We start from the raw sequence: 23,292 nt of genomic DNA, 5'->3' as shown, positions 1-23,292 counted from the left end.
ANNNNCNGAAATAGCAGAACAAAGTAACACTAGAGATAATCTGATGGCGAGGAGGCAAGCGAGGAACACAAAGCAACAGAAACCAAGACTACATGGCATCATCGAGCCCAATTCTCCCACCAAAACAAGCATGGAATATCCAAACACACCAGAAAAGCAAGATCTAGATTCAAAATCATATTTTATCATGATGCTGGAGGACTTCAAGAAAGACATGAAGAACTCCCTTAGAGAACAAGTAGAAGCCTACAGAGAGGAATCGCGAAAATCCCTGAAAGAATTCCAGGAAAACACAATCAAACAGTTGAAGGAATTAAAAATGGAAATAGAAGCAATCAAGAAAGAACACATGGAAATAACCCTGGATATAGAAAACCAAAAGAAGAGACAAGGAGCTGTAGATACAAGCTTCACCAACAGAATACAAGAGATGGAAGAGAGAATCTCAGGAGCAGAAGATTCCATAGAAATCATTGACTCAACTGTCAAAGATAATGTAAAAGCAGAAAAAAGCTACTGGTCCAAAACATACAGGAAATCCAGGACTCAATGAGAAGATCAAACCTAAGGATAATAGGTATAGAAGAGAGTGAAGACTCCCAGCTCAAAGGACCAGTAAATATCTTCAACAAAATCATAGAAGAAAACTTCCTAACCTAAAAAAGAGATACCCATAGGCATACAAAAGCCTACAGAACTCAAATAGATTGGACCAGAAAAGAAACACCTCCCGTCACATAATAGTCAAAACACTAAACGCACAAAATAAAGAAAGAATATTAAAAGCAGTAAGGGAAAAAGGTCAAGTAACATATAAAGGCAGACCTATCAGAATCACACCAGACTTCTCGCCAGAAACTATGAAGGCCAGAAGATCCTGGACTGATGTCATACAGACCCTGAGAGAACACAAATGCCAGCCCAGGTTACTGTATCCTGCAAAAATCTCAATTAACATAGATGGAGAAACCAAGATATTCCATGACAAAACCAAATTTATACAATATCTTTCTACAAATCCAGCACTACAAAGGATAATAAATGGTAAAGCCCAACATAAGGAGGCAAGCTATACCCAAGAAGAGGCAAGAAACTAATCGTCTTGGCAACAAAACAAAGAGAAGAAAAGCACACAAACACAACCTCACATCCAAATATGAATATAACAGGAAACAATAATCACTATTCCTTAATATCTCTCAACATCAATGGCCTCAACTCCCCAATAAAAAGACATAGATTAAAAACTGGATGCAACGAGGACCCTGCATTCTGCTGCCTACAGGAAACACACCTCAGAGACAAAGACAGACACTACCTCAGAGTGAAAGGCTGGGAAACAACTTTCCAAGCAAATGGTCAGAAGAAGCAAGCTGGAGTAGCCATTCTAATATCAAATAAAATCAATTTTCAACTAAAAGTCATCAAAAAAAAGATAAGGAAGGACACTTTATATTCATCAAAGGAAAAATCCACCAAGATGAACTCTCAATCCTAAATATCTATGCCCCAAATACAAGGGCACCTACATACGTGAAAAGAAACCTTACTAAAGCTCAAAACACACATTGCACCTCACAATAATAGTAGGAGATTTCAACACCCCACTCTCATCAATGGACAGATCATGGAAACAGAAATTAAACAGAGACATAGACAGACTAAGAGAAGTCATGAGCCAAATGGACTTAACGGATATTTATAGAACGTTCTACCCTAAAGCAAAAGGATATACCTTCTTCTCAGCTCCTCATGGTACTTTCTCCAAAATTGACCATATAATTGGTCAAAAAACGGGCCTCAACAGGTACAGAAAGATAGAAATAATCCCATGCGTGCTATCGGACCACCACGGCCTAAAGCTGGTCTTCAATAACAATAAAGGAAGAATGCCCACATATACGTGGAAATTGAACAATGCTCTACCAATGATAACCTGGTCAAGGAAGAAATAAAGAAAGAAATTAAAAACTTTTTAGAATTTAATGAAAATGAAGGTACAACATACCCAAACTTATGGGACACAATGAAAGCTGTGCTAAGAGGAAAACTCATAGCGCTGAGTGCCTGCAGAAAGAAACAGGAAAGAGCATATGTCAGCAGCTTGACAGCACACCTAAAAGCTCTAGAACAAAAAGAAGCAAATACACCCAGGAGGAGTAGAAGGCAGGAAATAATCAAACTCAGAGCTGAAATCAACCAAGTAGAAACAAAAAGGACCATAGAAAGAATCAACAGAACCAAAAGTTGGTTCTTTGAGAAAATCAACAAGATAGATAAACCCCTAGCCAGACTAACGAGAGGACACAGAGAGTGTGTCCAAATTAACAAAATCAGAAATGAAAAGGGAGACATAACTACAGATTCAGAGGAAATTCAAAAAATCATCAGATCTTACTATAAAAGCCTATATTCAACAAAACTTGAAAATCTGCAGGAAATGGATAACTTCCTAGACAGATACCAGGTACCGAAGTTAAATCAGGAACAGATAACCCAGTTAAACAACCCCATAACTCCTAAGGAAATAGAAGCAGTCATTAAAGGTCTCCCAACCAAAAAGAGCCCAGGTCCAGACGGGTTTAGTGCAGAATTCTATCAGACTTTCATAGAAGACCCATACCAATATTATCCAAACTATTCCACAAAATTGAAACAGATGGAGCACTACCAATTCCCTTCTATGAAGCCACAATTACTTTATACCTAAACCACACAAAGACCCAACAAAGAAAGAGAACTTCAGACCAATTTCCTTATGAACATCGAAAAAAATACTCAACAAAAATTCTGGCAAACCGAATCCAAGAGCACATCAAACAATCATCCACCATGATCAAGTAGGTTTCATCCCAGGCATGCAGGGATGGTTTAATATACGGAAAACCATCAACGGATCCATTATATAAACAAACTGAAAGAACAAAACCACATGATCATTTCATTAGATGCTGAGAAAGCATTTGACAAAATTCAACACCCCTTCATGATAAAAGTCCTGGAAAGAATAGGAATTCAAGGCCCATACCTAAACATAGTAAAAGCCATATACAGCAAACCAGTGGCTAACATTAAACTAAATGGAGAGAAACTTGAAGCAATCCCACTAAAATCAGGGACTAGACAAGGCTGCCCACTCTCTCCCTACTTATTCAATATAGTTCTTGAAGTTCTAGCCAGAGCAATCAGACAACAAAAGGAGGTCAAGGGGATACAGATCGGAAAAGAAGAAGTCAAAATATCACTATTTGCAGATGATATGATAGTATATTTAAGTGATCCCAAAAGTTCCACCAGAGAACTACTAAAGCTGATAAACAACTTCAGCAAAGTGGCTGGGTATAAAATTAACTCAAATAAATCAGTAGCCTTCCTCTACACAAAAGAGAAACAAGCCGAGAAAGAAATTAGGGAAACGACACCCTTCATAATAGACCCAAATAATATAAAGTACCTCGGTGTGACTTTAACCAAGCAAGTAAAAGATCTGTACATTAAGAACTTCAAGACACTGAAGAAAGAAATTGAAGAAGACCCAGAAGGTGGAAAGATCTCCCATGCTCATGGATTGGCAGGATTAATATAGTAAAAATGGCCATTTTACCAAAAGCGATCTACAGATTCAATGCAATCCCCATCAAAATACCAATCCAATTCTTCAAAGAGTTAGACAGAACAATTTGCAAATTCATCTGAATAACAAAAGACCCAGGATAGCTAAAACTATCCTCATCAATAAAAGGACTTCAGGGGGAATCACTATCCCTGAACTCAAGCAGTATTACAGAGCAATAGTGATAAAAACTGCATGGTATTGGTACAGAGACAGACAGATAGACCAATGGAACAGAATTGAAGACCCAGAAATGAACCCACACACCTATGGTCACTTGATTTTTGACAAAGGAGCCAAATCCATCCAATGGAAAAAAGATAGCATTTTCAGCAAATGGTGCTGGTTCAACTGGAGGTCAACATGTAGAAGAATGCAGATCGATCCATGCTTATCACCCTGTACAAAGCTTAAGTCCAAGTGGATCAAGGACCTCCACATCAAACCAGACACACTCAAACTAATAGAAAAAAAAATAGGGAAGCATCTGGAACACATGGGCACTGGAAAAAATTTCCTGAACAAAACACCAATGGCTTATGCTCTAAGATCAAGAATCGACAAATGGGATCTCATAAAACTACAAAGCTTCTGAAAGGCAAAGGACACTGTGGTCAGGACAAAACGGCAACCAACAGATTGGGAAAAGATCTTTACCAATCCTGCAACAGATAGAGGCCTTATATCCAAAATATACAAAGAACTCAAAAGTTAGACCGCAGGGAGACAAATAACCCTATTAAAAAATGGGGTTCAGAGCTAAACAAAGAATTCACAGCTGAGGAATGCCGAATGGCTGAGAAACACCTAAAGAAATGTTCAACATCTTTAGTCATCAGGGAAATGCAAATCAAAACAACCCTGAGATTTCACCTCACACCAGTGAGAATGGCTAAGATCAAAAACTCAGGTGACAGCAAATGCTGGCGAGGATGTGGAGAAAGAGGAACACTCCTCCATTGTTGGTGGGATTGCAGACTGGTACAACCATTCTGGAAATCAGTCTGGAGGTTCCTCAGAAAATTGGACATTAAACTGCCTGAGGATCCAGCTATCCCTCTCTTGGGCATATACCCAAAAGATGCCCCAACATATAAAAAAGACACGTGCTCCACTATGTTCATCGCAGCCTTATTTATAATAGCCAGAAGCTGGAAAGAACCCAGATGCCCTTCAATAGAGGAATGGATACAGAAAATGTGGTATATCTACACAATGGAATATTACTCAGCTATCAAAAACAACGAGTTTATGAAATTTGTAGGCAAATGGTTGGAACTGGAAAATATCATCCTGAGTGAGCTAACCCAATCACAGAAAGACATACATGGTATGCACTCATTGATAAGTGGCTATTAGCCCAAATGCCTGAATTACCCTAGATGCCTAGAACAAATGAAACTCAAGACGGATGATCAAAATGTGAATGCTTCACTCCTTCTTTAAAAGGGGAACAAGAATACCCTTGGCAGGGGAAGAGAGAGGCAAAGATTAAAACAGAGACTGAAGGAACATCCATTCAGAGCCTGCCCCACATGTGGCCCATATATATACAGCCACCCAATTAGACAAGATGGATGAAGCAAAGAAGTGCAGAAGTGTAGATCGCTCCTGAGAGACACAGCCAGAATACAGCATTATACAGAGGCGAATGTCAGCAGCAAACCTCTGAACTGAGAATAGAACCCCCATTGAAGGAATCAGAGAAAGAACTGGAAGAGCTTGAAGGGGCTCGAGACCCCATATGTACAACAATGCCAAGCAACCAGAGCTTCCAGGGACTAAGCCACTACCTAAAGACTATACATGGACTGACCCTGGACTGTGACCTCATAGGTAGCAATGAATATCCTAGTAAGAGCACCAGTGGAAGAGGAAGCCCTGGGTCCTGCTAAGACTGAACCCCCAGTGAACTAGACTGTTGGGGGGAGGGCGGCAATAGGGGGAGGGTGGGGAGGGGAACACCCATAAGGAAGGGGAGGGGGGAGGGGGATGTTTGCCCGGAAACCGGGAAAGGGAATAACACTCAAAATGTATATAAGAAATATTCAAGTTAATAATAAAAAAGAAAAAAAAAAAAAAAAAAAAAAAGTGACCAGAATGTTTGAGAACACAAAAGCAAACTGTTAACATGAAGGTAACAATCCAGGCATGCAGCAGGAGGCCTGGACCTATTGAGCATCCACCCTAAGATGCTCTCTCACTTCACTTCATGTATATCAAAAAAAATAGTCTACTTGTAAAGCATACAGCATGGCGAGCCACGCTGCACGGTTCTTATTCTGCCTCTCCTACCTAACAACCTGTCTAACCTCAGTTTCCTCCACTGTGAAGTGGGGCTAACGATGGACAGCACTCACCTGAGACGCTGACTGAGGACTGAGTGGATTGTCCCATGGAAAGCCATCCGACAGTGTGTAATGCAGTTGCTGCAGTGCTCTACAGTGCTCTACAGCGCTCTACAGTACTCTACAGTACTCTACAGCACTCTGCAGTGCTCTACAGCACTCTACAGTACTCTATAGTACTCTACAGCGCTCTGCAGTGCTCTACAGTGCTCTACAGCGCTCTACAGCACTCTACAGTACTCTGTAGCGCTCTGCAGTGCTCTACAGCGCTCTACAGAGCTCTACAGTACTCTATAGTAGTCTACGGCGCTCTACAGCACTCTGCAGTGCTCTACAGTACTCTACAGTGCTCTACAGCACTCTGCAGTGCTCTACAGTACTCTACAGTGCTCTACAGCGCTCTACAGCACTCTGCAGTACTCTACAGTACTCTACAGCACTCTGCAGTGCTCTGCAGTGCTCTACAGTACTCTACAGTGCTCTACAGCACTCTGCAGTGCTCTACAGTACTCTACAGTGCTCTACAGCGCTCTACAGCACTCTACAGTACTCTATAGTAGTCTACGGCGCTCTACAGCACTCTGCAGTGCTCTACAGTACTCTACAGTGCTCTACAGCACTCTGCAGTGCTCTACAGCACTCTATAGTGCTCTACAGCGCTCTACAGCACTCTGCAGTACTCTACAGTACTCTACAGCGCTCTGCAGTGCTCTACAGTGCTCTACAGTACTCTACAGTGCTCTGCAGTGCTCTACAGTGCTCTGCAGTACTCTACAGCACTCTACAGTGCTCTACAGCGCTCTGCAGTGCTCTACAGTGCTCTACAGTGCTCCACAGTGCTCCACAGTGCTCCACAGTGTTCTACAGGAAGGCGTCCAACAGGCTACTGAATTACTGTAGTAAAGATAGCCACAAGGTAAGCTCAATGTTACCATAAACCAGTAAATTACATGTCACCATCAAGAATTAATTACTTCGAAGAAACTCCAGACTGATTTCCAGAGTGGTTGTACCAGTTTGCAATCCCACCAACAATGGAGGCGTGTTCCTCTTTCTCCACATCCTCGCCAGCATCTGCTGTCCCCTGAGTTTTTGATCTTAGCCATTCTGACTGGTGTGAGGTGGAATCTCAGGGTCATTTTGATTTACATTTCCCTGATGACTAAGGACATAGTACTACCTGAGGACCCAGCTATACCACTCCTAGGCATATACCCAAAAGATGCCCCAACATATAACAAAGACACGTGCTTCACTATGGTCATAGCAGCCTTATTTATAATAGCCAGAAGCTGGAAAAAATCTAGATGCCCTTCAACAGAGGAATGGATACAGAAAATGTGGTACATCTACACAATGGAATACTACTCAGCTATCAAAAACAATGACTTTATGAAATTCATAGGCAAATGATCTAGATCTAGAAAATATCATCCTGAGTGAGGTAACTCAGTCACAAAAGAACAAACACACGTGGTATGCACTCACTGATAAGTGGATATTAGGCAAAGAGCTTGGAATACCCACGATACAACTCACGGACCACACAAAGCTCAACAGGAATGAAGACCAAAGAGTGGATGCTTCAGTCCTACTTAGAAAAGGGAACAAAATAATTATGGGACGTAGACAGTGGGAAGAACTTGGGAGAAAGAAAGGAGGGGAAGGGGAAAAAGAAGGGCAGATTCAGGTATGGGAGGAGATGGGGGAGATTACAGAGGGTCAGGAAATTGAACAGAGCTGTGTAGCAATGGAGGACGGGGAACTGGGGGTAGCAACCAGAAAGTCCAGATGCCAGGAAAGCAAGAGGTTCCCAGGACCCCACAGGGATGAGATTATCTGAAATACCCCACAAAGGGGAGGGAGAACCTGCAGAGACCATATCCAGAGGTTGGGCATGGCCCCCTGGTTGAGGGATGGGGCCACCCACCCATTTCCAAAATCTTAACCCAGAATTGCTCCCGTCTAAAGGAAATACAGGGACGAAGAATGGAGTGGAGACTAAAGGAAAGACCATCCAGAGACTGCCCCACCTGGGGATCCATCCCACATGCAGACACCAAACCCAGACACTATTGCTGATGCCAAGAAGTGCTTGCTGACAGGAGCCTGATACAGCTGTCTCCTGAGAGGTTTTGCCAGATCCTAACCAATACAGATGTGGATGCTCGAAGCCAATCATCAGACTGATCACAGGGACCCCAATGGGAGAGTTAGAGAAAGGACTGAAGGAGCTGAAGGGGTCTTATCTGGCATCAACGGGAGGGAGGTCCTTGGTCCTGTGAAGACTTGGATGCTCCAGTGTAGAGGAATGCTAGAGTGGTGAGGTGGGGGAGCACCCTCAGGAAGCAGGGTAAGGAGGGGATGGGATAGGAAGTTTGCAGAGGGGAAGCCGGGAAAGGGGACAATATTTGAAATGTAAATAAATAAAATATCCAATTTTTTAAAAAGAATTAATTATTTTTTAAAAATATACTACAATAGTACCACACGAAATTTGAGAAGAAAATGTTTAAGTCATTTAAAAAAAGAACAGAACATAGGCAACACAGACTTCTGCAAAGTGATTTAAATACACTGATGTTTTATTGTGGTTATTTATTAGTGATAAAATGGGAATAAGCTAAATATCAAATAAATTAAATATTAAATGTTTACCCTAAGGATGATGAAGTACCTGAGAGTTCTGACTGCTTACAACATAACAAGCAGCCCCAGAATTCTCCACAGACACAAGACTTCTGAAGATACTGTTGCTCACTGCAAACCAAGAGTTCACGTTCACAGGGCTCCCGGCTGCCTCCTCGCTGTGTCCAAGGGACAATACTGAGCAGTCTGCACAGACAACTTACAGAGTAGATCTGGGCCACAAATGGAGTTTTCAAACTCAGAATTTATGAACACAGAACGTCATGCAAGGAGGCTTCCAGTAAACCTGAAGAGCCCTTGCTTCTAAAGAGAACTTTATTATTGTTTCAAAAAATGAAGTCATTCTATGCTACTTAGATAAAAATCCTGACAGAGAAAGAGAGGGAGAGGGAGAGGGAGGGAGGGGGAGGGAGAGGGAGGGAGGGAGGGGTAGAGAGAGGTACGCTGTTCACTATACACCGTCTTTCAGATAGCGCCAAACTAAAGCTCGAAAATGTAAATGACCCATGAGAACCATCTCCCTAAATAACTCATGGTTAAACCACAGACTATAATTATAGTCTATGAGGTTATTAGAGTCATTTTTCCAGAAGAATATTAATAAAAAAGAACATGCAAAGAGAGAGACTATGGACCCAATTTGTTTTAAATTTCATTTCTATTCATACGCAAAGAAAAGGGCAGTATTCTACAGAGAAGCAGCCTTTCCTGGGTGTTAAGATTAGGCATCATTTGGTTTTGTTCTGCTTTTCCAACTAAAAGTCTGTATTACCTTGCTACTCAGAAACACTGACTTAAAAAATATATAGACAGCAAAACCACGATTGCCTTCCCACAGCGCAGACAAACAAACCAACCATGAGCGCGTGGATCAATAAACTCAAACCTCTGTGTTTCAAAGACACTAACAAAGGCTCAAGGGTGCAGTGCGGGTGGGAGGCTGACGTCGCACTGCACTGACTTGGCTTGCACTGCCTGGTGATTCGAGAACCCTGGGTTGCTTCCCCACTGACCAGCATCACTTAAACCAGACACGGCGGCGCACACCCACCAGCTCAGGATGGGTACAAGCAGGAGCAGATGTTTAAGGTCCTGGGCTTGGCTACAGAGCAAGATCAAAAAACAGAGCCCGCCTGGGATACGTAATACTGCCTCAAAGCCAAAAATGAAAAACAAAAACTCTATCAAAACAGTGAAAGGGAAGCCTCCAGAAAGGCAGAGAAAACACTGACAACTCAGAGATCTGACTAGAAACCGACATCCAGAAGGACTCTCGACAATCCAACGATTAAAATATTAAAGGAGAGGACACGGGGTAAAGTGGACATGACCTCAGCAGGACATATGTGTCCACAGGAGCTCAACAGTGATATCTACTCGTATGTATTATTAACATGCAGTCGTGACTTTTTTTTTTAAAGTTCTTTTAAAAAATCTGGAAAAAATTAAAATTCAAGTTCAAACTAAGCAAAGGATTTAAATGATGTTATCCAAAGAAAATACATGACTGGTTTGTAAGCACATGAGAAGACACTTAACACCTTCAGTCATTAGGGGTTATAAATGGAAAACAGAAACTACTTCACACGGATGGGGTCAGCACTTACATGTGAAATACCCCAGAACAGGCTCACGTGTGTGTGGAACTCTGTCTCCTGCTGACAGCACTATGTGAGGAGCTGCTGGAAACTTCAGAAGTGGGCCCTAACAGGAAGTGGATCACTGGGGGCACTGGTCTCTTTACTGTTTCCTGTCCACCATGAGGAACCTCCTCCATCACTCGTGCCTATTGTCACAATAGTCAACCCAACTGAACTAGGCCAAGCAATGGTGGACCCTTAAACTCTCCTAACTGTGAGCAAAGCAACATCCTCGGATACTATTTCATTAACTAATACAGGAGACTCAACTAAAGACAGTTAACAAGAGTTGGTAGAGAAACAGTCATCAAACAATCAAAACTGGCCACAGTAGCCATTGTTGGAGGTTCATAACTGGTGGAGCATTTTTGGATGATTTAGAAAAGTCCTTAACATGCTAAGAAAACTTTCTCATAATTTAGCAATTCTACTCTTAAAGAAAAGTCATTGTTAAGAAAGCTGAAACATGGGTCTGCATTAAAATCCACACACATAAGCTCACAGTAGAATCTGTTAGCAGCAGCCAGAGCAATACTGTTATGTTTTATAAAAAAGGTAAGAGACCAGAGACTGTTTGGTGGGGGTGTGGTATGGTGTTGGGGAAGGGGGTGGCTCACGGGCCCATGCTCAGGCATCCCTTCTCCCTATGAAGTACCAGGGGTACAGTATAGAACAGTTCATTCAGGACATGGGAAGTGGAGGGGAAGGAGGGGAGGGGAGAGAGGAGAGAAGTAGAGGCTGGCCAGGAACACGTAGAAAGAGAGGGAGCAGGAGCAAGAGGGAGAGAGCAAGAGAACAAGAGAGTAAGGAGGGGGCAGCCGGCCCCTTTTATAGTGGATCGGCACACCTGGGTGTTGCCAGGTAACTGTGGGGCGGAGCCTACACTAAATGCCCACAAACACCACAGTAGAGTAACACTATAATCTGGGCCAATCTAGAAATTGAGTTTGAAAAGCCATAAAGAGCCACATATCTTAAGGTTCAATTCATATGAGATTTCCGGAAAGATAACAGAGCACAGATAAAAAGCGTATTACTGGTCATTAGAGGTAAGAGAAAGAACTGGGCCGTGACTACTAATGAGCATGGGATTTCTATGGCGGTAATAAAAATGTCTAGATATGGGCAGGGTGCACAGACATGCATGCATCCCCTATTACTGTTATCATCTGCAGACTATTTGCTAAGTAAAAGAAAGCCCGGGTGACAGTGGTAGAAGGATGATGACTGGTGGGGAGAAAGAAAATCTCAAGTCTTCATGTCAAACAGAGAGCGCACAAATGAGATTACTATTCCCCAATGGAGGAGGCGGTCAAACTGGTCAGTTTGACATTCATTCTAGGCACGATTCTAAAATTAGTTACTTAATGGAACTCTGTTTCAGCCTAAAAAAGGAAACCATCAATCACTGGGGACATCAGGATTCACTCAAGTCATCATTCCAAAAAGCTGTACTTTCCTTCCCTGATGAACTGTTTCGGGGGGAGCGATGGGGGGGTGAGCTAAGTAAGAGACCTGGTGAAGTCGCCAAGGTCGAGGCCCTAAGAAATGGGGCAAACGGCACCCACTGCTCAGAATGCTCACACCCTGGTTTATCTCGATGAGGAACAAAGTAACAGAACCAGACCTAATATATGGTACCTGGTACCAAACCGAGAGGATGAGAATAAGGATCCAAAGTAGGATTAAGCAACAGTCTGAGTCCAACGGGAAGCAAGCAAACAACGACGATGAAAAAGACTTGTGTACGTTTAAGACTTTATAAACCAAGGCTAATCCATGAGTTCTCTGGGCACTATGAACGTGTTCAAAAACTGGAGAATGTCAATGCTTGCACAACACTCTACCCACACTAAAACCACTAGGTTGCATATTTGATAAAAGTGGCTTTTATGGGGTTGGGGATTTAGCTCAGTGGTAGAGCCGCTTATTTAGGGAAGCATAAGGCCCTGGGTTCGGGTCCCCAGCTCGGGGAAAAAAAAAAAGAACCAAAAAGAAAGTGGCTTTATGTTATTTACATTTTATCATATTAAATACAAATGCAATCGCTATGCACTGTGCACTATATATATATATATATATATATATATATATACATGTGTACATATTTAAGAGGATCACAGTACAACCAAGTTACAGGCACCATGCATATGAAACCTGGATTCCTAATGCCTAGTCAGAAATATAAAGTACTGAAATGAAGAATAATATTCATTCGTACAATTATTATTTATTTAATGCATGCTTCCTTGATACTAAGCACTGTTGAGGTACTGTGGATGTAAGAGTGAATACATCCATCGTCTTCCGAGACTCCGAGTTAAGGCAGGAAGCATAACATTCAACAAATACCACACAAATGAACACAGTAATCAGTGAGGAGCATAAAAGAAAAACAAAATGGTTCCATTAAAAAAATGCAGCAGGCGGGTCTAATTTAGACGAAAGGCATGGGTAGCAGGCTCTCTGAGATTACTTTTAATTGGAAACTGGGACTATGAGAAACTTAGCCTGGTGAAGAAAAGATTAGAGTGTACAGTTCCCCCACTCTTCCTGCGATGGAATGACAGTGCACAAATCCTGAGACACAAGAGGACCTGCCACACTTGATAAGCTTACCAAGGCCACAGACCTGGTCAGGAAATGGTCACTAAATGAAGCTGGGGAAGTGGGACAGATCAGTCAAACAGAGCCCTAGAATCTTCTGGGGATTCTTGTTTTGTATCTAGGTTCAGAGAGAATTCACTCAAAAACGTTGGCAGAGTAAGTAGGATGGTTGATTTCAATTGATTGGATTAAAAAACAACAAAAACAACAATAACCTAGGACATTAACAAGACACAGCTTGGAGTGTGTCCATGAGGAGGTCTCTACCGTGTTTTAACCAAAGAGGAAAAACTCACACTGAATGTGGGACCCCAGAAAAGTGGAAAGGGGGGGAAATCACTAAGCAATGCCATTCCCCTTTCTCTGCCTTCTGGTGAGCACCAAAGACCAAGCCTTTCCACTATTGTGGCCTTCCCCTCCATGATGGACAGTAAACCCTACAACTGTCAGCCGAATCAAACCCTTCTCGCCTTAAGTTGCTTCTTGCCAGGTATTTGGTGGCCACTGTAAGAAAATCAATGAGAGTGAAGTGTGACCATATGTCATAATAGAATTACCCAGAAAAGACAACAGAAAAGGAAGACACGCTCCAGTAAGGGCTCAGACTTAGGAGTGGGAGTCAGAACAGGAACCATTTAAAGGATTGTATTAGAGATGTATCCCGTTAGTAACTCAAATTTACAAATGTGGAGCAAATGCCTTTCAGAAAGAAAAGATTACTCTCAGCCAGACCCCAGACAAATGAAATCCCACCAACACTTCAAGCTGTTTCTAGGAACTCAGAAGCCGTTTGATATAAGTAATACTTGAGCTCAAAGGATGGCTAAGCTTCCGTTGGCATACTTTCTCGCTGGTGAGTTTTCTGGTTGGTAAAGGGAGATCAACACCAAAGCAGAAACCCCTATTTCTACTGTAAAGGGTACAGGTAATCCTGAACGGCCCCACGTCCACCCAGCCGCAGAGCATCTAGCTCTTGGAGTATTATTTCCTTTGCAGGGGACCATTCTGGTTGAAACACATTCTGCTTAGCATATGCTCTTGAAAGGCTTTAGTAAAGTGTATATGCAGGCACACACACACAGAAAGAAATATGTACAGGCCACTCCTAATTATTCACATGTATCTTCTTAAACCGCACTCCAGAGCACAGGCTGTGACAGCTCTTACCAGTTTTCCTTGAGCAAATCAATAACTTACACGGTCAATGAGAAAGCAACTATACATCATACATGTATACATTTACTTTCCTCAAAACAAACCCATTCCCATCCTGATAAATAGTGCATCAAATGAACAGTGAATCCGTTAAGCAAACTTTCTACATACGATTGAAGACATAAAACTATGAAATCAAGAAAAAAACTTCCCATCAGCTCCCCTGAGAATATAACAGAGCATGCAGTGTAAGCGTGAATGCCACCACTAACAACCACAGAATTGAGCATGTAGCTGTACTCTTTGTATGCAACTGTGAATGCTTCAAATCCATGTGTACAGCGTATGCACTCCTAGATGCTGGAACTCAACACTGGATGTCCTCCCAGACTGTTCTGTCTCCCCACCTCATCTGTGAGTCAGGGTCTGTCTCACTGAACCTGGAGTTTGCTGTGTTGACTAGACTGGCTGCCCAGTGAGCAATGGCCATCCTCTTGTTTCTACCAACACCCAGTGCTGGGGTTTCAGGAGTGTGCCATCATGCCCAACTTTCAGTGTGGGTGCTGGGAATCCAAATTCCCATACATGTGCAACAAACGCTTTACCCATAGTCCAACACATTCAACCTTTTGATGTTACCAGATGGCTTTGTCATCTATGACGTGGGCAGTCCAGTACCTTGCAGTTGAGTTTTGCTTGTTTGATCTCTCAGACTGGTTTAAGTTTACTGCTTTGTGTTGGGCTGCATTCACACCTACCCTTTAGTCACACATGCCTGCCCATAGCTATGGGCTGGACATTCCTGAATGGTGAAAATTACTTTAGGACTTAAAAACAGGGGATAAAAGGAAGGGTTTTTTTTTTTCCTCAATGAACTTCATTTTCAGCCCAATCTTGTGGTTTTCAAATTCTTTTGAGTTTGCAATTATTCATCCTAATGTATATTTACAGAATCATGTGACCGCTGTCTCAAATGCCCTTGAGCGTGGCCATAACAGTCAACTCTGCTAAGAAGACTTTCCTCATCTTCCCATGGAAATACACACGTGACACAGTGGGTGGAGAGACCCACAGGACCACGTAATGACTGACCCTCTGTCAATTCCCCTCTTTGAATTCACCGTACCCGGTTCATGTCTACGCCTGAGTCATATAGTCCCATGTTCACAACTGGGAGTTCCTGAGCGTGTGGTACTCCAAGCATTTCACAAACAGCAAAGTCCATGACTCTTAAGTGCTTGTGGAGTGAAAACAGATGAATGAATCCCATCCACCTAACATGTATAACCTCAGAATTTTGTTATGACAATTTATTATTCTAGTGCCAATGGCCGAGTAATTCAAAGACACTTCAGTGACCTCTCCATCCCGACCACCAATTTCTTTCAATTTCCAGTCGCAATTTCTACATGGCCTAGAGGGTATTGATGAAAAACAATTAAAAAAAAAAATGCTTCTTGTTGCTCTGGTTTAAATATATGGCTTTGTCTGAGGTGTAACAGAGTAAAATCCAGAAAGTGGCATCACTCTCCCAAGCTCCTATTGAATGAGAGAATGCCATCCGGGGCTACAGTACCATCACCCTTGCTTCCGACATCCACAAAAGACAACACCTGTATAAGGCCTCCTTCATCATGAAAGAAGAATGACCTTGGCAAGAGACAAAGAGAATCATGGGTTAAACTCATCATTCTTGAATAAATTATTTAGTACCACTTAAGCCCTGAAAGCCTTGGGCCACCTATCTTGTGGTTTATGGCACTGTCTCCTAAGTTTACAATTTCCCGATTGTAAAGCAACAGTTTAATTCCACAGTGCAACATCAATACAATTTAAGTCCACCGCTGGAACTGACATTCTCCAGCAAACTAGAAGGCTAATTCTTCCACGAACATGATATTAAAGAGGCACTTACAAAGGGGTATGGGCAACCATCTCGGATTGTAGGAATAAATTCTTGCTGGATAAAGAGCAAAATAATTAAGTTTACGTTCCCATGAAATGATAATACCCTGAGATCACGGGAGTTCTGTGCACTCTGATATAATTTTGGCCTAAGTCTGTCAGGGGCCTTTTTAAAATATGATTCTGAAAGGACTATGTGATGGCAACAAGAGATAGACAACATGATTTTTAAAAAGGTCTTCCTTCTCAGAGGTTTTTAAAATCAAATAGGAATCTCTATCATTATTTTCATTCTAAATTATATTGCAACAAAGAGTGGCAAGATTTGGTACAATGGTTAGGGCTTCCAGTCTTATTTAACTGGATAATCGAGAAACAGACATTTCTGTTCAATGGCAAACGCCAGTGTGTTTAATACACACTCACGGGCGAAATCTATACGCAGCATCTTCTTCCCAAAGAGCCAAACAAACGGGAAACAGAAGAACACGCCAGCATTCAGTCAAGACAAGTATGGATCCTAGGCTCAGCTGCAGGACCCTAGCAGCTCCCACCTCAAAACCGGAAAGGAAGCATCGGGCGAGTCGGAATCTTTAGTTTCAACAAGCTTCCAAGTTCATTCAAACCATCTGTCTACAACGCACTTTCTTTGCACCTGCTATTCAGAGCTTGCTTCCCTTTCAACTGCTCAGAGCTAGCAGCACCTTTTTTAAAGGAAAATCTTTAAAGCCTAGAACCGGGCAAGAAAAACCGTTTCTCAGTACCCCGTTACTCAACAGACAAATGGGGTTCATTCCTTCCTGCCCACCCCCGTGTCCACTGCGCACCCCCCAAGGACAAGAGGTTAGCTCCAGCTAGGCCTGTGAGCTAGCAAGAGAAAGACCGGCCTCGCAGGGCTCTGGGAGATGCTAGGGAGCCGCCAGCTCCTCCCTCGTTCGCGGTCCAGCTCCCGGCAGGGCATCCCGGTGCGCTCAGCATCCCTCTTCCTTCTCTGCCTCCTCCGCCCGAGCCACCAACCTTAGGGGTACGGATGTGTTCCATGGCGGCCCGCGTCTGCAGGGTTCCCGGCGGGCGCGGCCTCACGCACCTGCGCGCGCGTGCGGCGCAATGGGAAGAGCGGGGAGGGGGCTTCGGCGGGAGCGGTTGTGGGCGGGTCCTGGGCTTGGCTCCTCCTCCAGGTGCGCCGGGCTGTGCTGGGCGCCTGCGCGCGGGCCCGGGATAGCGGCTCTGCGCCTGCTCCTACCTGCGGGTCTCACCCTTGGACTTCGCTCTCCTTCCCGCTTCCTCTCTCTGGTGGAGGATCTCACTGCCCAAGTCACTAGGTATTTTTCCACATGAACATCTTTAAGCTGGCCGTGGTGGCGCTTGCCTGTAATCCTAGCCACCCAGGAGGCTGAGGCAGGAGGATCATTTGGGTCCAGCAGCTTGGAACAGTAAGAGAGACATAAAGACACCCCCATACTTAAAAAAAAAATCAAAGAAAGTCAGGCAGCCTAAAACGGTAATACTGTGGCACCACTGTTTCCTAAGGCACAAAGAGGGCCTTGTGTTGGGTGTGTCTTCTTAGAGAGCTGCGAATGAATAGTGCAGCTTTGCACCCTCATTGGCTGCCTTCCAGAGCATCCCAAGATAGGTGGGATTTCAGAGTAGGGTAGGAAAAATAATGACTGTACCCTGACTCAATATGCCTAGTCTAGTGGGTTCTGGCTGTGTTCTGGCACAGGCAGCCAGCAGAGTATTTGGGCTGAAAGTGAGACTAATACCGACATTGTTTGCGCTCTAATAAGTTTGGTCTCAAGTCAGACATCTCTCATAACCATGTGACTTCACTGTTGGAATCTTGGTAGAGATGTGAAAACCCCCGACCCTGTGCTAGGTACGCATTGGCTGTCTTCACCTCGCTCTAACTAAACGGAAGCTAGAGATACAAAGCATCCATTATGAGGTACCTTTAAGCCACCAAGGGAAGCCAAAGACTGAAAACACCCTCTGCTGTACTGAAATTTCATAGAACAATTCTTGGGGTAGGATCTGTTTCGTTGTTTTCCTAGTCCTTGCTTATGACATTTTTGTAAATTTCTTTGACCTTACATACGGTTTTCTGTTTGTTTCTTTTTTATATCCTGTTCAATGCTGGCATATTGCAAACCTCCAAATATGCGTTCAGTAATGCCGAACTCATTTTAAAATTGTCACATCCCCTTCACATGTTTTGGACTAGTTTCATCCTCCTACAGCCCTGAAGGGTCGATTGGAACAAGCTATAAACCATCACCTGTAAATGACAAGAATAAGTTAAAGTGTAATTTTCTTTTTTTGTAAAGAGCATCAGGAGTAGTCAAAGTCCCGCTTTAGTCAGTGGCACTTTCTCGTCTCAATTCAAACCAGCTCCATCCAGTCTCCTTATTTACAAAATGAAAACATCATTTCCTGTCTATATGACCTCATCTCCAAATTAGATTTTATGACATAAAGAGCTTACATCTGTTTGGAGGGGATATTCTGAATCAGACAAAAGTACTGGAATAACACGTTTTCAGTATTCTCTCTGTCTTCTGATAGGCTGATCAAGTGTACTGGATCAGCAACTTTTGCACACAAATATAGTATAGATTGGAAAACATCTGTACTATATAGGTGGATCTGAACAATTCAAGATTAATTTAAAATGTTTATGATTTAAAAATCATTGTACTCATTAAAAGACCCTTGTAAAATAAGCACTAAGTTAAATTAATCTATTATAAGCCAATTATTAGGATAAGTTAACAGAATATGATGGAAATATTATAATAATAGGGAAAGAAGTGTCTACTAACGGTGATTTGGCTTGATCTAATAACTCTCTGAGGACGTTATTTCTTTCTCCGCTTGTCCTTTAGCCCCGTAATTATGGAGGTTATTGAATGATAAGTTGTCTAATCTTCAGTCACCACATCAACTCTCTCGTACTTATAACGCTACCATATGCCCCTCAGGCTCAACACCCAGTAGGAAAGAAGGCACTGAAGATTTTCCTTTTTGTTTTGTAGACAGTGTCTTAGAGTAGTAAGGTGAGGGAATAATATACATTGTTAACGTGTGTCGTTTCAATGTGTCTGCACTCATGGGGATGTCTAAAGTCATCCTGGTGATCAAGCTGAGTAACAATCATTTCCACTGCCATTATTTAACCAATTCACACTCAGGGTATCACGGCTCATGCCAAAAGATCGATGTAACTGTGATCTAGATGAGACTACAGAGTTTTAAATGTGACCCAGCTGACACCAAGCCAATGAGGAGGAACTGACTCATATGCTCACAGGATAAGGGGGGGGGGGGGCTCCTTAAGGAAAACCTCCAAACAGTGATTCATACTTTGAACTTTTTCGCTATTACTTAGGATCAGAAACTTGGTTCTTAACGTCTGATGTTGCTGGAGGAGTTCTTAAATAAAAACTTCATATAGACTGGGAACTTTTTCTAGTATCCTGTGAACTTCACTGGCCTAAAGAGATCTGGAAATGTGCCACACATTTATAAGTCTTTCTGGAATAGTTAGATTTCTCCCGAGGACAAGTCAAACTTCTGATCAGGCAATGATGCCAAGTAGTGTTCCCTCAGGGACCAGTGTGGCTAATGCACATTTGATAAAACCCTAGTCAGCACTGTTGGACCCTAATGGTCCATGCAACATGTAAAAGAATGCATGTCTCCAAACGAGTCCAGCCTCTGACAGAAAATATTATTAGGCACCAATATGAGAAGCTCAGAGATGCATCTGGGATACTGTCTTATGGGGGAAAATGGCATCCCCACCCTCACGGTCTAAACCAAGCTGATAGTGTGACATATCATGGCTTCTTTGGCTTGTCCTGGACCAAAGATGTAGAAAGGAAAAAAAAAAAACCACTAAGTGGATTGTAGACAGCTCTGCCTTTTTTCCAGAAACCAGAAAAGAAACATCAGGGCAGCCAAAAAAGAGTTCTTAACTCTCTGAGCAGGCTGGGGTTTTAAATAGTCTCCTTTATTTTGTTCTCTCTCCAGGAAGACGTGGGGCTTAAGCCAACTCTGTGTCCTCAAGCCACTTACATGGCGTATTCATTTCACTCCCATCCTGTCAAGCACTACTCTAATACATGTAAGTTCCATCTGGGTATTTCCAGTCCTAAATTCTCTCCTTAAACAGTATAGCTCCATTTACCTCCTAGGCGCAACCCCTTGGATGTCCTTTGCAGGCCAGACACATAGCTCTCGATGTGGTAAGGCTCTTGCCACATCAGCATGAGGACCTGAGTTTGGATTCCCAGAGCCCGGAGCTTATATAAAATCTAAGTATGACAGAAGAGTTGCCTGCTATCCCACCCCCGGGAAAGCAGAGAGAAGCGGGTGCCCAGGGTCACTGATCAAACACACCACAGACCCAGTCTCAAAAAACAAGATGGATTACTCCTTGGGAATGACCCCTGAGATTGATCTCTGGGCTACACATGCGCATACACACAAACGCAAACAATCATACACATGCAATACTAGTCCACTTGTCACAAGCCAGATATGGCTAAGAACGTCGGTACTAAAAGGAGACAGGCTTTTATTCAAATCATGATTGTGATCTTGCCCAGGTAATTGAACTACTCTCAGTTTCAGGCCTGTTGTATATAAAATGTGTCTGACATTGGTGCAATGGACCAAATATTTGTGCTACTTTGAAATGTATGTGTCAGGACTTGAACCCCTGAGGCAGTGGTGTTAGAAGTTGGGGAACTGAGGAAGCAGATCCTTTAGGAGTCACTAAGTACTTCTTCCATTGAGCAAGTTATGGTGGACAGACAGACAGCTATTTATGAACCAGGAAGTGGGTTTTCACCAGGCACGAAGGAGCCCATGTCTTTATTTTGAACTTCCCAGCCTCTAGAATGGAAAGAAACAGATGTCTGTCTGCTGCTTATAGGCCACCCAGTTTACAATATTTTTGAATACTGAAGCCAAAGCAGGCTAAGACAGATACTTCAAACCTCTTTTCTTTGTCATGCCGAACAGATGGATGGATATGTGTGTGGTATATTAATTAAAATGTTTTCTATTTTGTATATGTAAGACGTTGATCGAAATGTGAAAGGTAATTAATATGAAGGTTCAAATTAATTATGCCTCTCCTAGGGTGATTATGTAAGTCCTGCAAGATCAAACATATACTATGTTTTGCAGTAAAGACCACTATGGAGGGATCGTTTTATGCCAAGCATTAGAGCTATAGCATGAATGAGAGCAACTACAGCTCCTGCCTAAAAGATCTATTATTATTAGCATTATATTTATATAAATTATATTATATAACACATAATATAGTGTGTTTTCTTTTCATTTGTATCTTATTATATTAGCTCTATATAATTTATTCAAACAGTAAGTATTTCCCACATCTTTCTGTGCTGAACATGTGGTTCCAGATTGTGGCACTAACTCAGGAGATGGTAGAAACCTCAGGAGGCGGGGGCCTAGCTGGAGACAGTGGCTCACTGGGAAGCATGCCTTTGAAGGTTAGAGCTGACCCTTAGTCTCTTGCTCTCACTCTGCTTCTTGTCACCCTTGAGGTGAACGGCTTCTTCTCCACGTACTTCTGACATGATGTTCTACCCAAGCACATGGAGCTAAACAACTACGTGACCAACCTCCAAAGCCATGTTCCAGGGTATCTCTCTCCCTTGCTTGTTTATGGCCTGTCTTCCATCAAGAGCACTGAGAAGACCTGGCTAATTCATCCACCTACTACCAAATCACTTCACGACTGTATTGTAGCTCTTGTTTATTTTACAAGTCTAGTGGGCTTGGAGACGTTCTTGGCTTTGTCTCTTACTGGATCCACATCAAGACATTTCTTCATTGCCTCCTTTTTCTCCCTTTTTCACTGTTGTTACTCAACTTCAGATCCTCATTGTTTCTTCCTGGCTGGGACGTCGCTTTCTGCTGCCAGATTCATCTTCATAAAATGCTGCTCTCATCATTATAATTCTGCCGCTTAAAACCTTTAAGTGCTTTACTGTCTGGACTGTTTCCTTATTCTGTTGTGTCAGGCCCAGACTCGTCTTCTTCTGACTCTTACAAACTCAGCCAAATCAGTCGCTGGACTCAGAAGAGACTGCTTTCAGTCATCAGCCAACTCTTTTCTATAGCTTGCATTTACCTATCTCTACGAGTTCTCTACTAAGGGCTTTGAGGTTCATTAACGGTCTCACCAGATGCAGTTCTTGCAGAGTGACTCGAGTTTATTCATTGACTCAGGCAAAAATCATCTGTCTTAGTTAGGGTTTTACTGCTATGAACAGACACCATGACCAAAGGCAACTCTTATAAGAACAACATTTAATTGGGGCTGGCTTACGGGTTCAGAGACACAGTCCACTATCAAAGAAAGAGCATGGCCCTGTCCAGGCAGGCACGGTGCAGGAGGAGCTGAGAGTTCTACATCTTCATCTGAAAGCTGCTAGGAGAAGACTGATTTCCAGGCAGCTAGGATGAGGGTCTTAAAGCCCATGCCTGCAGTCACACACCTACTACAACAAGGCCAGACCTCCAAATAGTGCCACTCTGTGGGCCAAGCATACGCAAACCATTACATCATCCAAACTAGTTAATTTCCATCCAGAAATATAATTTTCTGCCTCTCTGTCACAGCTGTTCCACAGGACTTTGGTCGGTACACTGTGTCCAGGATCCCAAGGTCTGCTACACTGATAACAATAATAATTTTTTTCATTGTTTCTAGTGAGCAGAAAGTAGGAGTGGCCCAAGGAAGCACACATGTACCATACATTGAAGGCTAAACTCCAGAGGTTAGCTGGGCTCCTGACATCGAAATGAATTTCCTAAGGGATCTACAGTAATCTAGGACACGTGGGAACAGTTTCTTTACAGGAAGGGCAAGTTGCTTCCCATTATGCTCTTACCACTGTCTGAGGTAATATATCACTAACCTATTCAGTGAGGTTATCAGCTCTGCTTGGGGCCAAGAGCAATAAAGTCTCTTCAGCTTGCTTACGTTGTAGTGTACTGATGGAGCACAAGAGACTTTTGACCTAAACAGACTCACATCCTCTGGAGGTATCTGAGAAGATAGGGGTTATCTTATGGAGCTTGGCAAGTGTCAACTAGGAATACAATAGATTATGGGCATGGCTCACCACAATTTGTTGTGCCTTTGTGCTGATATTTTTTTTAATGTATGATAAAAAAAAACCCATAAAATTTGTTCTTCTCCTATTTTAAGGCTCCGGTCTTAAGGGTCCAATATTAAGTACATTCACAATGTTGTGCAAACAAGGGGTGGAGGGAATGTAATTCTCCCAGTGGGCAAATCCCGGCAGTTTTCTGGAAATTTCACATGCCTTGA

At 42.7% G+C, this 23,292-nt stretch overlaps 1 protein-coding gene across 1 annotated transcript in view; it reads right to left on the bottom strand.

The window, feature by feature from the left end:
- The window catches only part of Mtmr7 (myotubularin related protein 7), a 95,634-nt gene extending 78,614 nt beyond the window's left edge, over positions 1-17,020 (bottom strand). Inside the window, exon 1 of the mRNA XM_032918585.1 lies at positions 16,935-17,020. Coding sequence (XP_032774476.1) covers positions 16,935-16,958 — 24 coding nt within the window. The 5' untranslated portion in view covers positions 16,959-17,020. The remainder of the gene's footprint in view (positions 1-16,934) is intronic.
- Between the last annotated feature and the right edge of the window lie 6,272 nt (positions 17,021-23,292).

The sequence above is a fragment of the Rattus rattus genome, chromosome 13, assembly GCF_011064425.1.
Source record: "Rattus rattus isolate New Zealand chromosome 13, Rrattus_CSIRO_v1, whole genome shotgun sequence".
In the NCBI taxonomy this organism is placed as follows: Eukaryota; Metazoa; Chordata; class Mammalia; order Rodentia; family Muridae; genus Rattus; species Rattus rattus.
This window is presented reverse-complemented; position numbering and strand designations above follow the sequence as displayed.